Source organism: Acinonyx jubatus, chromosome D2 (genome assembly GCF_027475565.1).
Source record: "Acinonyx jubatus isolate Ajub_Pintada_27869175 chromosome D2, VMU_Ajub_asm_v1.0, whole genome shotgun sequence".
NCBI lineage: Eukaryota > Metazoa > Chordata > Mammalia > Carnivora > Felidae > Acinonyx > Acinonyx jubatus.
In genome coordinates, this window is record NC_069393.1 from 85,564,248 (window position 1) to 85,579,198 (window position 14,951).

The 14,951-nt window shown below is 53.3% G+C and overlaps 1 protein-coding gene across 2 annotated transcripts in view; it reads left to right on the top strand.

The window, feature by feature from the left end:
* Window positions 1-14,951, top strand: part of KNDC1 (kinase non-catalytic C-lobe domain containing 1) — a 65,618-nt gene that overhangs the window by 13,616 nt on the left and 37,051 nt on the right. For both annotated transcript variants that reach the window (XM_027063466.2, XM_027063464.2), the window contains exons 4-9: window positions 7,117-7,269; window positions 7,653-7,770; window positions 9,018-9,655; window positions 12,862-12,976; window positions 13,713-13,784; window positions 13,877-13,938. In XM_027063466.2, the coding sequence (XP_026919267.1) occupies window positions 7,117-7,269; window positions 7,653-7,770; window positions 9,018-9,655; window positions 12,862-12,976; window positions 13,713-13,784; window positions 13,877-13,938 (1,158 nt within the window). The remainder of the gene's footprint in view (window positions 1-7,116; window positions 7,270-7,652; window positions 7,771-9,017; window positions 9,656-12,861; window positions 12,977-13,712; window positions 13,785-13,876; window positions 13,939-14,951) is intronic.

Genomic DNA, 14,951 nt, shown 5'->3' on the forward strand with positions numbered 1-14,951 from the left:
CAAAAATGCTTGAGTGGCAAAGATGCTGATATTGACCAGCATGTCATGGACAGCGTCATCCAACAACCAATAAGAAGTTTATTTGCTGAGTTATTGTCAAACTAAAAGATATGGAATGATGGATGAGTGGATGGATGGATGTTTGGGTGGGTGGGTGGGTGGATGCATGGATGCATGGATGGATGGATGGATGGATGGATGGATGGATGGATGGATATATGGATGTGTGGGTGGGTAGATGGATGACCATAGACAGGTGGTTGGATAGATGGGTACCAGTGTTCCTGAAGGGAAATAGGGAGTGGTAAAGGCAGAAGCAGATACCCTGGCCTTGCAGGCACAGAGACAGGTTTTATTCTCAGAGCTGTGATGAGGGTGGTGGGCAGAACTGCACCCCCACAGCTCATAGTCCCGGCTGGAGTCCTACAGGTGGGGCCTCATAGAGTTTGCCTCTCCTTCTACCCCAAGTATTAGCAACCAGCAAGGTCCCTAAAACAAGGCATCTGCCCGAGTCCTTGAAGCCCCTTGACTTAAGTTTGGCCCCTTCAGGAAGCCCTGGACACTGGCTGTGTGGGACCCCAGGCAGGGGCCCCGGGGTGTGATCGACATGGTCAGTGTGTGAGAAGAGAGAGAAGGCTGCCCTCTTCTTGGGGACCAGGGCTGGGAGTTCCAATGTCTTCTGTGAGAGGTGGGGTAGTGGCCCAGTGGCCCAGCTTTGGGCATGGGGAGAGTGGATGGATCTGGGAGTCATCAGTGCAGCTCAGCCATGTACATGGGGGCCCAAGCAGGCAGCGGGATGCCAACGCTGGTTGGTGTGTGGGGTCAGGGGACAGGATTGCCTTGTCTGTAGAGAGCAAGTTTGTGGGCCTGAAGTCTAAGCGGCTTCAGTGGAAAATGACAGAATAAGAGGCTTCAGAGGCCAGGTGGAAACAAGATACATCCCAAAAAAATAAGTAGCTTCTCTTTGTATTGGTAATTACTGGTTAGAGATGAAATGGAAAATGTTTCATTTATAACAGCAACAACAACTACAGAAAGTCCGGAGTAAATATAGCAGGAAGGATAGAAATGTAAAGTGAACCGCTTTTCCAAAGGTAAGAAAATAGGATGCGAGAAAGGAGGAGACAGACCCTATCCCTGCATCTGAGTTTGCCCCAGCTTTTGGGAGGCATAACTGACGTATGACGTTGCGCAAGTTTGCGTACAAACTACACTACTAATAGGGTTAGCTAACACCTCCATCACGTCATTACCATTTTTTTGGTTGTGAGAACACTTAGCATCTACTCTCTTAACAACCTTCAAGTGTATAATACAGTGTTGTTCACTGTAGTCACCAAGCTGCACATTAGATGCCAGGAACCTACACATCTTATAAGCGTGAGTTTCGGTCCTGTCTCCAACATCTCCCTGTTTCCTCCACCCCCAGCCCTTGGCAACCTCCACTCCACTCTCTGTTTCTGTGAGCCTGGCTTTTTTAGATTCCACGTAGAAGTAAGAGCACCCAGGATTTGTCCTCCTCTGTCAGACTTATCTCACACAGCCTAATGCCTTCACGGGCCATCCTTTCCTGTGGCTGAATGATGCTCCTTTCTTTGCTGATTCTTCCAAACACAGACAGGCTGCTTCCACTTCTTGGCTTTTGTAAGCAAAGCTGCGTGAGCATGGGGTGCACACAGCTCTTCGATTGCCTGATTTCACGTCCTTTGGACATGTACCCAGAAGTGGGATGGCTGGATGATAGGGTTATCCGGTGTTTAATTTTTGAGGAACCGCCGTGCTGTTTTCCACATTGGCTGCACCCGTTTGCATTCCCACCAGCACCACATCCACACCAACACATATCACCCCTTGTCTTCTCAATAGCCATCCTAACAGGTGTGGTTTTGATTTGCGTTTCCCTGATGGTCAGTGATGGTGAGCATCTTTTCAGGCACCTGTCGGCCATCTGGATGTCTTCTTTGGGAAAACCTCCATTCAGTCCCTCTGCCCATTTTTTTAATCCGATTGTTTCCTTGCTGTTGAGTCGTCTGAGCTCCTCATATATTTTGGATATGAACTGCCTATGAGGCAGGTGGCTTACAAATATTTTCTCCCTTTCTGTAGGTTGTCTTTTCATTATGTTGACTGTTCCCTTCACTCTTCAGAAGCTTGTTATTTGCTGTCATCCCACTTATTTGTTTTTTCTTTTGTTGCTTGTGCTTTGGTGTCGCATCCAAAAACTCATTGCCAAGACCAATGTCTCAGAGCTTCTTCCCTGTGTTTTCTTCTAGGAATGTTATGGCTTGGGGTCTTATGTTAAGTCTTTAATCCATTTTTTGTATATACATACATACATAGGATTATATAAATAGATGAATCATTGATGAATAGATAGGAGATGATGATGATAGGTAGATAGATTAGATAGATAGATTAGATAGATAGATAGATAGATAGATAGGAAGGGAAGGGAAGAAAGAAGGGTTATTTCCTCAAATTCTCCCACGGAGTAGACAGATACATTTTGTAGCTTTAATGGTATTTGTGATCTCACAATTTGGATAGCACATTGTAAGTCAAAAGCCCCAAAGAGATAACTTGGGCATCGTGGGATCATGCTCCATGGGATTCATACTAAAATGTATCTCTGCATGAGAAATTAGTTTTCCTTCCAGCACCTCCCTAGGCAAAGGCACTAGGCAGAGGTCGCTGCATGTTCCTCTCCAGGCCCATCTTGTCCAAAAATACACCTGAACCAGACCCTCCTCCCACACCACTCTGCACATACCGCTATTAAGTCCTTGGTTCATTCTGCTGATTGTTTACTTGTTCATCCGCCCCTTGGTCCATGACTTCTCTTCCTGTGCTCTGACAGTCAGGATCATGTGTCTTCTCTTCTTGAATTTGGAATTTTTGTACAATATAACCATGCCCACAAAAACATCATATTAAATACACTTTGGTGGTAAGAGCTGTCGTAAGGATACATGGCAGTCACTGATTGCCATGTCACCATATGCCTCCTTCTGTGAAGCTTGGTTAAGAAAATCAAAATTGAGAAATCCAAATGTATAGCATCTAGGATTCTGCTCAGGGCTAATTGTCTAGAACTAAATCCTCAAGGTCTGCTTCTCTTGGTGCCCTTTTGTGACCTCTGCCTGACTCTAGCCCCAAGCCTTCAGTCTAGATCTTTCTATATTAAGATTCAATCCAAAGAAGATAATTCTGGGGGCACCTAGGTGATTCAGTTCATTAAGCGTCCAACTTCAGCTCAGGTCATGATCTCACAGATTGTTGGTTGGAGCCCTGTGTCAGGCTCTGTGCTGACAGCTCAGAGCCTAGAGCTGCTTTGGATTCTGTGTCTCCCTCTCTCTCTGCCCCTCTCCTGCTCACACTCTGTCTCTCTGTCTCTCAAAAATGAATAAATGTTAAAAAAAAATTTAAAAACAAAGAAGGTAATTCTGGTCGGCTTTGATCTTGCTGAAAAGTCTCAAGCACTTTGGGATTCTCTGGTTTTGCCGGAGATTCTGCCTATTTTAGTTTTTTTTCTCATATGTGTGAACAAGGATGCATATCACACTGTTATCACTGAAATAGCATTGGAGGAAAGGTGATCAATTATCTTTGCTTTTATACATCTTTGTGCAATAATGTTCCAATCGTTCCAGTGAGATTGCATTGCTATTTTAATTTCAAAAGCTCAAATAAAAAAAAAAACTTTAAAATTTTTTTAAATATTCAATCCATTTTGAGTTCATTTTTGTCCATTTTTGTAAGTGGTGCAAGATAGTCCAGCTTCTTTGTTCTGCAGGTGATTATCCAGTTGCCCAACATTTATTGAAGACATTGTCCTTTCCCCATTGAGTATTACTGGCTCCCTTGTCAAATATTGGTTGACTGTGTAGACTTGAGTTTATTTCTGGACTCTCAATTCAGTTCCATTGGTCTGTGTGCCTGTTTTTATTCCAGTACCATGCTGTTTGGGCTGCTATAGCTTTGAAATCAGGACATGTGATGCCTCCAGCTTTATTCTTCTTTCTCAGGATTGCTTTGGCTATTTAGGGGTCTATTTCTTTCTATTTCTGTGAAAAATGCCATCAGAATTTTGATAGGGATCGCATTCAATCTATAGATGACTTTGGGTAGTATGGACAAATATTTAACAATACTAATTCTAAAAATACTAACAATACCAATACGAAAATTTAACAATACTAATTCTTCCAGCCCATGAATATGGCGTCTCTTCCCATTTATTTGTGTCTTCTTTAATTTCTTTCACCAAACTTTTTTTTTCTTAAACTTTTTTTAAATTTTTTTAATGTTTATTTATTTTTGAGAGAGAGGGAGAGAGAGGGAAAGAGCATGAGTGGAGGAGGGGTGGAGAGAGACACAGAATCCAAAGCAGGCCCCAACCTCCAAGCTGTCAGCACAGAGCCTGATGTGGAGCTTGAACTCACAAACTGTGAGATCATGACCTGAGCCAAAGTCGGACGCTCAACCGACTGAGCCACCCAGGTGCCCCAAAGTCTTAAACTTTTAAATGTACAAAGTTCTCACTTCTTTGGTTAGATTTATTCTTAATTATGTTTTTGATGCTATTGTGAATGGGATTGTTTTCTGTATTTATTTTCCTATATTTCATTGTTAGTGGACAAAATATAACTGGCTTCTGCATATGGATTTTGTGTCCTGCAACTTTACGGAATTGTCGAACCTTCTAACAGGGTTCTGGTGGACTCGTTAGGCTCTTCGGTATGTAGGATTATATTGTGTGCAAACAGAGACAGTTTTACCTCTTCTCTTCTGATTTGGATGTATTTTATTTCTTTTTCTTGCCTGATTGCTCTGTCTGGGACTTCCAGGGCTGTGTTGCATAGGAGAGGGGACAGTGGGCACCCTTGTCTTGCTCTGATCTTAGAGGAGAAGGACTCAACCTGTCACCGTTGAGTGTGATGTTAGCTGGAGGCTTGTCACATGCGGTCTTTGTTATGTTGAGATATGTTTCTTCCCCACTCAGTCTCTTGAGAGTTTTTATCATGAAAGATGATGAATTTTGTCAAATGCTTTCACTGCACCTACTGAGGTGGTCGTACAATTGTCATCCTTCATTCTACTAATGTCGTCATCAAGTTGGCTGATGTGCAGGTGTTGAACCACCCTTGCAACCCTGGGACAAATCCCACTTGACCATGGTGCGTGATCCTTATGATTGTTGTTGAATTCAGTTTGCTGACATTTTGCTGAGAATTTATACATCTATGTTCATCAGGGATATTGGCCTATAGTTTTCTTTTGGTTCCTTATCTGGCATTGGTATCAGAGTAGTGTTGGCCTCACAAAATGAGTTTGCAAGTGTTCCCTTGTCTTTAATTTTCTGGAAGAATTTAAGAAAGATTGGTATTAATTCTTCTTTAAATATTTGGTAGAGTTCATTAGGGAAACCATCTGGTCCTGGGCTTTTCTTTGTTGAGAGGTCTTTGATTACAGATTCAATCTCTTTTCTAGTAACGGTCTGTCCAGATTTTCAATTTCTTCATGGTTCAGTCTTGGTGTGTTTTATGTTTCTAGGAATTTATCCACTTTTTTCTAGGTTATCCGATTTGTTGCCGTGCAGTTGTTTGTACTAGTCTCTTAAGATCCTGTGGATTTCTGTGGTGTTACTTGTAATGTCTCCTCTTCCCCTTCCGATTCTGTTAATTCGAGTCTTGTCTTTTTTTCCCGGTTAGTCCAGCACTAGGGTCCACAGCCAGGACCGAGGTCTGTCTTGCCTATTACCTGACACACAGGTGGGCGACACTCCCTCCAGGTTCCCTTGGTGCGAGACACTGGCTCCCACAACCCCCACAGAGAGGCTCTTGGCCATGGATGGAGGTTGAATTGCTGTTGAGGAACAGGCCCTGGGGACATGTTGGTGGCCATCTTGGTGACATCCTAAGCATTTTATCTTGTAAGAATTCTGCGATGTCAGTGCAATTACAATAAAATCCCAACTGTTTTTAGTTTGTTTTCTCAATGGGAATAGGGGAACTTATATTTGTTTTCTAAAACCTGACAAATGTGAAAATAATCAAACTTTTTAAGAAAAAAAAGAATGACAACTTGTCCTCAGGACGTGAAAATACACTCTGAAGCTACTATAATTAAAATAGCACCGTCTGGACAGGAGGACAGGAGGAGAGGCCAGCTGGTTCTCAGGGTCCCAGGGGAGCCAGCAGGATGGGCAGTGGCTCAGCAGCAGAGGGTGGGATCTTCTTTAAATGGTGCCAGGGGGTGCTCTCTACCAGGAGGGAAAGAAGCCCAGACCCTGCAGCACGCCAGCACACTTCAAATGGATCAGAGCTGGGTGTGTAAAAATTATAAAAATATTGGAGGAAACAAAAACAAGCTGTCTTTATCATCTCGGGTTAGGGAGCTTCCTCCTAAGAAGCAGCTGAAGAAAAAGTGTCTGATTTCACAAATTAAACCTTAGACATTATGAATGTCAAGGGGCGCGTGGCTGGCTCAGTTGGAGGACCGTGCGACTCTCGGTCTCGGGGTCGTGAGTTCGAGCCCCACCTTAGGTATGGAGACTACTTAAATAAAAGTAAAAACTTAAAACAAAAGGAAGTTTTGAATGTCAAAAACTGCACGAACCGCGTCGAAAGCTAAGTGACAAGTGGAGAGAACATATGTGTGGCACACAGACCAGGAGTCTGATCCCCGGTGCGCCAAGGGTGCGCCCCAAACAGGCCACGACGCGGTGGAGGTAGGGAGTCCACGAGTGGGCAGAAAGAGGAAAAGTTAAAACCGTGCCCAGCGATGCTCAGTCTCATTCACAATTAGAGAAATGCAGGTTTAAAAATAGAAGACTCCACCCTTCAGAGACACGGCAGCCTTCACAGGTGGGACCCTAGCGTCTGTGCACCCTGGGTGGTGCTGGGGTGGGCCGGGAGCCCGGGAGGGGCACCGGTGGGCGCAACCAGGCCAGCGCCTGGGGCCCCATGGTGGGGGGAGGCGCTACCTTGGCCGTGCTTGTGCCGGCCCTACAGAGCAGGCGTGGTCCCCGAAAACACCCGTTCCTGGCCAGAAGAGCAGAGGCCGTGTGGGGACAAGCCACGCTCCACGGCACCGACAGGCTCTTTGGTGCCGCAGGCTCACATCTACTCTCTGGGGGCCACGCTGAAGGCGGCCCTCGAGTATGTGGCCGAGCCCGAGCCCGAGCCCGAGCCCAGGCTGAGCCAGGACCTGGAGGCCTTACTGAGCCAGATGCAGGCAGAGAACCCCAGGGACCGGCCAGACCTCCAGGTAAAGACTCGTTGGCCATACCCGCACTTCACCCCCACGCCGAGACCTGAGACCCTCCCCATGGCCCCGATGCCCCGGCACACACCCACAGGACCCTCCTGTCCCCATACCTCGCCCCTCTGTCATACGGGCTCTCCCCCTGGGGTTCGGTGGCATTGCATTTTGCTTAAACAAGAACTTGATTTCTTATTATGCATTGTTATTATGAAGAGGCGTGGCTTATAATTCTCGTGGGCTAAACAGAATCTCCTGGTTTCCCGTAATCCCGGGACACAGGGTGTTTTTATGCCAGAAAGTAGACGTGGCGGGCGGGCGGGCTGTCGGCCACAGGGCTTCCTCGTGGTGGGCGGTCCCGGCTGAGGCGCTCACCCGCGTGTCTGCAGAGCATCATAGCGCTGTGTGAAAAGAAGATGCTTTTCACGTCCTCCTGCCGCCTGTGCCGGAGCCTCTCGGCCGTCGGGAGGAGGGTGCTCTCCATTGAGTCTTTCGGAGCATTTCAAGGTAAGCACACGCACACACGTACGCGCACATGCGCACAGATGTCATGCACACGTGCGCACGCCTGCACGTACCCACTCACATACGTGCCTGTGAACGTGCACAGGTCTCAGCACAGATCACACACGTGTTCACACCTCTGTACTGCCACACCATGAAACACCCACGTGTACTTATGCAAACAGGCCACGTGTGCCCCACAAGCACACGTGTTCACACTCACATTAACACGCATGAAAGTGCAAAGTCATACACCTCTTCATCCTCGTACACAAGCATGCACACTTGTGCACAAAGACAGCACTCTCCCATACATACAAACCCGTTGTGCAAACGTGCACACAGATCGACACGTACACACTCACCCTCTCAGTCACTTTGTGCACGCTTTGCAGACCCCCGTGCGGCTGGGGGTGAAAACCCAGGTCCTGGTGAGAAGTGACCGGTATTAGGCCTCTTGTCTCTGTCCTAGTCTGTGAGCAGGTCAGTCCCTGGACACGGGGACATTTCACTCTTCGTTTCCGTTTGCCAACACCACGCAGTGTCTCTGAGGCTCGTTGCTTCTCTGCTATGGAAGCTGTTGCTGAAGCACCTGGGACTTTCTCGGCTCACGTGAGACTCTGGCACGGTCTCAGGTGGCCTTCCGAACAAATGTCCGCATCGCTCTGCCCTGTGCCTGCAGCGAGGAGCCTGGAGGGCCCTCGGGGGAGGCACGTGTGGCCGGAGGGACCCGCCACACCGGGGACCACGGGCCTGAGGCATGGCTCCAACAACGAAGCAGAGAGCGGTCACCACCACGCGGGCTGCAGGCCACAAAAGGGGCCGTGTGTCTCTAGTGTGGTTCACACAGACACAGACACATGTGGGGGACATTGTGCACCAGGACAGGGCAGGGTTGCAGCCAGATTCAGTGTCTTCCTTCGGGGAACATCACTATGTAATTGTGCCAGAAAGCCAAGGCTCTTTGGACAAGATGCTTGGATGACCTTGGGAAAACCCTGAGGGGGCTCAAGGAGGCTGGGGACATGGCCCGGACCCTCTGGAGCCTCAGTATTTAGAATCAGCTGGGTTTTGTGATCAAGGAGGTGGATGAAGACGGGGAGGCATATACACACGCACACACAGATGGTGACACGTGGGGGGGGAGCAGTGGGGGACCCAGGAGTGCAGGAGAGGAATCCCCATCCCCTCTGGTGACCCGCAGGGTCACTGGCCGCGTCCCCCACAGCAATCTCCTTGCTTTTGCCCAGATGTCAGCGAGAGCTCCTGCAGCGGGAGGCCGGCGACAGGAAGCACAGGGCCCAGAAAGCAGCCCGGGGGCCGCACCGCGGACCCAGAGGGCCCCGCCCACGAAGCCCACGGCGCCCCGGAGCAGCCCGCAGCCCTGCCTTCCAAGCCCCTACTGTCGGCCCCCGTGAGAAACGGAGAGCGGCTGGCCAGCCTCGTCTTGGACGCCCAGCGCCCCCTGGGTGACCCGGAGAGGAGCTGCCTGAGGAAAGTGCAGACGTTCCCCAGGCTCCTGCCCGACGGCCCGGAGGCCAGCGCCCTCTGCCTGACGCTGGGCCCCCAGCTGCCCCCATCGGAGCTCTTCCCTCCAGACCCCAGGAAGGCCTTTCTGGAGGGGATGAATGGCCTTTCCAGCTACAAGACACAGCCCTCGGCCAGACTGCGGCCAGAGCAGGAGCCCGAGATCCGGCGGGGAGGACCCGGAGGCGCCGGCAGAGGTGGGGACGGGGCGTCTGGGGCGCCGGGCTGGGGCCCCACGGAGGAAAGCCCCGCGCCCCGCCCCAAGGCCCCTGGAGATGCAGGCCGAGAGCCCGGGACTTGCAGGGCTGAGGAGGGGATTCTGGACGGAGCTGGGGAGCCGGCTAGCACAGCCACAGAGCAGGTGGGTGATGCGGTCCCGTCCCGCGGAGCCCCGGGGCAGGAGGGGGGCGGGGCAGCACACTGCACACACACCCACTGCTGGTCCTTTACCACAAGGAAGGGAGTGAGCCTTCACCCCTGCTCAGGAATGTGCAAGCTGTATGCAAGCTACCTGGGTTCTGACGGAAGCTGTGACTACGGCCTCCCCCTGCCCCAGGTGTGGCCCCAGGTGTGACGCCAGGCCAGAGCCTCCCCTGTGGCCCCCCTGGGGGTGCGGGGGGGGGGGCGTCCCACAGAGCACCCCACACGCCCAGGCCTCACCTGGCTTCACCCAGCACGCAGCACCCCGCACATTCACCAAAGAGGCACACCCCTGCCTGGGGGGTAATGCTCTTTCATCTTCTTTAATTTGAATTTTAGTTGGTTAGCATGCAGTGCAACGTGGTTTCAGGAATAGAACCCAGTGATTCACCCAGTGCTCACTCCAGACAGCGCCCTCCTTAATGCCCGTCACCATCCAGCCCATCCCCCACCCACCTCCCTCCATCAACCTTCGGTTTGTTCTCCGTATTTAAGAGTCTCTTGTGGTTTGTTTCATTCTCTTGTCTTCTCGCCCCACTGCCCCTATGTTCATCTGTTTGTTTCCCAAGTTTCACACGCGTGAAACCATAGGGTATCTGTCTTTGACTGACTTCTCTCGCTTGGTGTCATACCCTCTAACTCAACCGTCATTGCAAACGGCAAGATTTCATTCTTGTTGATGGCCGAGAAGTATTCCATCGTGCCTATCAGACCACATCTTCTTACGCAAACAATGCGCAGTGCCTCCGCAGGGGGAGGCGGGGCAGCATCAGGCCCAGAAGGGGCATCCACCTCTGGGACCCCGCCCCCAGCCCTGGCGCTCCACCCCCCCAGCCCTGGGGCCCCGCCCTCAAACCCTGGCACTCCCTCTGAGGCTTGTTTTCTTTTTTTTTTTTTTTAATTTTTTTTTAACGTTTATTTATTTTTGAGACAGAGAGAGACAGAGTATGAACAGGGGAGGGGCAGAGAGAGAGGGAGACACAGAATCTGAAACAGGCTCCAGGCTCTGAGCTGTCAGCACAGAGCCCGACACGGGGCTCGAACTCACGGACCGTGAGATCATGACCTGAGCCGAAGTCGGACGCTTAACCGACCAGGCCACCCAGGCGCCCCTCTGAGGCTTGTTTTCAACGTCAGGCACTAACACCACGAGTTGGGGGTGCTCACGGGTCAAGCGTGGCGCCCTGCGCCCTCAGATCTTCATCGATGCTGGGGCTCTGTGCAGCTGTCAGGACGGGGTCTCCCAGGGCAGCTGGGGTCTCCCAGGCCTGGTGGCTGCACCCCATCTGCTGAGACGGACAGGCATCTCCGTTCTGGGAGTTTGCACTGTGTTTAGTTGAACCACAGGTGCTCTGAGGGGCCTGCGGCCCTAAGCCCTTCTGTGTGGTGACACCTGGGCTCAGCAGGTCCCTCCCCAACGCTCTGTCCCCATGAGGTCCTCAGGCAAAGCCACCTGGGGGGCCAGTGTGCTGCAGGGCAGCGCTGGGCCCTCACCAGGGCACCAAAGGCCATGTTTCCCACCACGCTCTGTTGACCCAGAGGACAAAAGGTCAACAGTCTGTGATTTATATTTGTATTCATATCCTGGTAAGGACCCGAGGGTAATTTACATAAAAAACATAGTTACCGTAAGGCAAATGTCTGTCCTGACGACCCCAGTGCACTGACACGTGCTTAACGTGCACATGCATGTGTCCCCACTCAGCTCACACGGCCTCCACTGGCCTCCTGTGTCCACCCGACCTCCACACCAGCTTGTGCAGAGAGAACTCCCAGTCACACACCTTAGCCCTGGACTTGGCTCACCTTCCCATGCCCAACAACCTCACAACGGCCCGCCTTCCAGATGGGTGAACTGAGGCACAGAGTGGCCATGCGCGCTCTTGGAGGGCGGGCAGCCACTGAGGGGCAGGGCTGACTGGGAGCCCAGCTACTGTCTTGACCACTAGGCTTCCCTGCCCCAGAGGCCCCGTGGGACCAGGGCCACGCAGACCTCCCCCCACCCCAGGCATCAGGGCACCCAGATCTCCACTGCAGAGCGTGAACAGGGTTCAGAGCTGGCTGCTTCAATCCCCACATGTAGCCGGAGGCTTGGGGTGCACCGCTCCCGGAACATGGGCCACCAGCCAAGCACTGCAGAAACGGGGCTAGAAGGAGCAAGGCGGCTGCACCCCGCGTGGAGCGGGGTCAAGGGTGGAGACACTGCCTCTGGAACCTTCCCTAGAGCGTGCACTTCTGTGCCCCAAGTGTGGAGGCTGTGGTCCTAGCTCTTCCCGTGGCCTCGAAGTGGCGAACTACCTTCCAGCGGAGTGCGTTCTGACTCCAGGACTTTTCCGTGTGTAGCAGGGACGGGGGTGAAGCAAAGCTTGTGTCACATAAACTTTGCCCTCTCACCCGTTAAGCATGCGGTCTGGAGCACCCAGCACAGTCACCCCGCAGGCAGCCACTCCCACCCTCCGTCCCCAGGACTCTCCCATTCCCCCAAATCGAAGGTCTGTCCCCGATCAGGTCCCCACCCCCTCCCCGCCCCTGGCGCCCACCATCCGCCCTCTGTGTCTGTGAACGTGATGGCTCTGGGGACCTCGCGAGGGTGGAGTCACACTGGGCCTGTCTTTTTGTGTCCAGCTTCTGTCACTGGGCATCGCACCCTCAGGGCTCATCTGCCCCATGGCAGGTGTCTCCCTCCCGCGAGGCTGGGGGACGTCGTGCCATGTGGACGGACCACTGCGTTTACCCGCTCATCCACGGTGGACACTCGGGTCCCTTCCGCCTATAGACTCCTGTGAATCTGCTGCCGTGGACACGGGGGTGTCTGTCTGAGGCCCCGCTTTCAGTTCGGGGGGGGCGCCCGGAAGTGGGATCGCCCGATCATGTGGTGATTCTGTGTTTAATCTTGAGGACCTGCCACACCGTTGTCCACACGGCTGCACTGTCTGACATCGCCACCAGGGGCACGGGGTTCTGATCCTTCACGCCCTCCCCCCTCGTGTCCATGCGGGGACTTGGCCCACTTGGTCAGGAGCGCACTGTGTGGGAGGCACATCCCACCCTGATTCGAGGTGGTTCCCGCCCAGTTCCCTCCCCCAGCGGTGGGCTGAGCTGACCCCACGTACCCACTCTCACTGAGATGTGACTTCTCCCCACCAGGGCATCTCCCTGCAGGACCTCCTGTGCCAGCTGGGCCGGCCCTTCAAGGAGTATGAGCTCTGGGCTCTGTCCCACGCGTGTCTCAGTGCTCTGCGTGCACACAGCGAGCACCCAGGTGAAGTTCTGCCCCGCGGTTCCGTGTTCAGCCCGCCCCCTGATGTGTTCCAGGGCCAAGACCAAGAGGAGCACGTGGGCCATGGGGCCGGCCTGGGGCCAGGCGGCTGTGTCCCCACTGTGAGCCAGCGGTGCCCTGGACATGTCTGCTCTGGTCTCAGGACCAGAGGGGCCCAGGGCAGAGTGTGAGCTGTGTGGATGGCCCACATCCCCTCAATGGGGCCACACTGTCCCCAAGGAAGCAACGTTGGCCAGGGAGAGGGGGGTATTTCAGACACTACCCCAATCCGCAGCCCCCTGAAGCACAGCCCTCCCGGACAGCATGGTAGCCGACAGCCCTTGAGATTACCAGGTCCTGGGGAGGGTGATGAGGAGAAAGTCTGCTGTCCGGTCCTGTGACCCCCAGGCCTTGGGGGTGCAGCCTCGACGGGGGCCCCTCAGGGGGGCAGCGCTGGGTGCTGGGCCATGTCCCCCCCCCACCCCCCCCGTGCCCCTCCTCTTCCTTGAGCTGGTTACAGTTCCCAGCTTGATGTGCCCGGGGCAGCCTCGAAGAGCCCTCCCCGGGCCCTGTCCAGCCCCTGGCCCCTGTGCTGTGTTCCCTGGAGACTGGGGGCGGGGGCGGGGTGCTGCGGGCTGGGGGGGGAGCTGCCCCACCCTGAGCACACCACTGTGGGTTTTCCGGGAGAGCCGGGTCCCCACGGTGAGTCTGGCCACCCTGACCCCACCTTCTCTTGCAGCATACCTGTGCCTGGACTCCGTGCTGGTGGCCGAGGACGGGGCCATTCTCTTCGGCCCACCCCCTGCCAATGGTGCGTATGCGGGGACACCCTCAGGAGCTGTGCTCCACCACAGACCCCCAAGGCCGAAAGGGAAACTAAGAGCTTGGGCCTTTCTCTCTCAGGCACTTACGACACATTTTTTCTGGCTCCTGAAGTTGCAGACCAAGAGCTGGTGACGGAGAAGGTAACTGGGGCCTTCCCGTCCCTTCCCAGGGCCTCCTGCCCCACACCCTCGGTGGCGCCCCCTTCTGCCCAGAGAGCTGGGGTTGGGGGTGAGGCATGGGCCCCTCACCGGGATTCAGGGGGAGTCAGGGAGCCCTCCCCCAGTGCAGGAGTCGCCTCCCCAGCCCTGGCTCTCCTGGCCTGGGCAGCGTCCACCCAGCAGGTGCCTCCCCAGGGTGGCAGGGGCGGGACTTCTGCATGGACAGCTCTGGGCGGTATGTGTTGGCTCAAGAGAGCCCAGGGCTGAACTTTCAGGAATATTTACAAGGCACTTGTTAAACAGAGTGTTATTAAAAACTAAATTGTACACACTTACGGGGCGCCCGGCTGGCTCAGTCGGTGGAGCATGTGACTCTTGATCTTGGGGTGGTGCGTTCAAGCCCCACGTTGGGCATGGAGCCCACTTTAAAAAATAATAACAAAATGAAATAAAAATTAAATTATACAAACTTTAAATTAAGTAAATTATATTCAAAACCAAGGTAGAACTCCACTTCCCTACTCCCCGACTAAGTACAGCTAGAAACCCCGCATCCCTAAAACAAACGTGAGAAGTGTGCAAGGCAGAGAGCAGAAGGCAGCCTGGCCGGGGCCTCGGGCTGAGGAGGGCACAGTGGTAAGGGCCCTGCTCCTTCTCTCTGCCTCATGCGTGGAGGCAAAGGCACCGCACTCGAGCCAGAGGAAGGGGTGAGGAGAGGGGCGGGCCTACCCAGGCGGTGCCAGAGGAGGCTAAGCACCCCCACCAGTCTATTCCAAGGACCCCTGCCCATTAAGCTGGTGAAGAGCATGTGGGTGGGGAGCCTGGACCCCCACCACTGCACCTAATCCTCTGCAGTAGCAAATGCCCCTTGAGGCCAAGTGTTGCCAAAGGAGGCCTCATGGAGAGCTAGAACACCCACCGTCACCCAGCGGCAACAAGGCCACCCCTACCTCGTGCTGGGAGTGGAGGCAGGTGAGGAGCAGAAAGGATGCCCT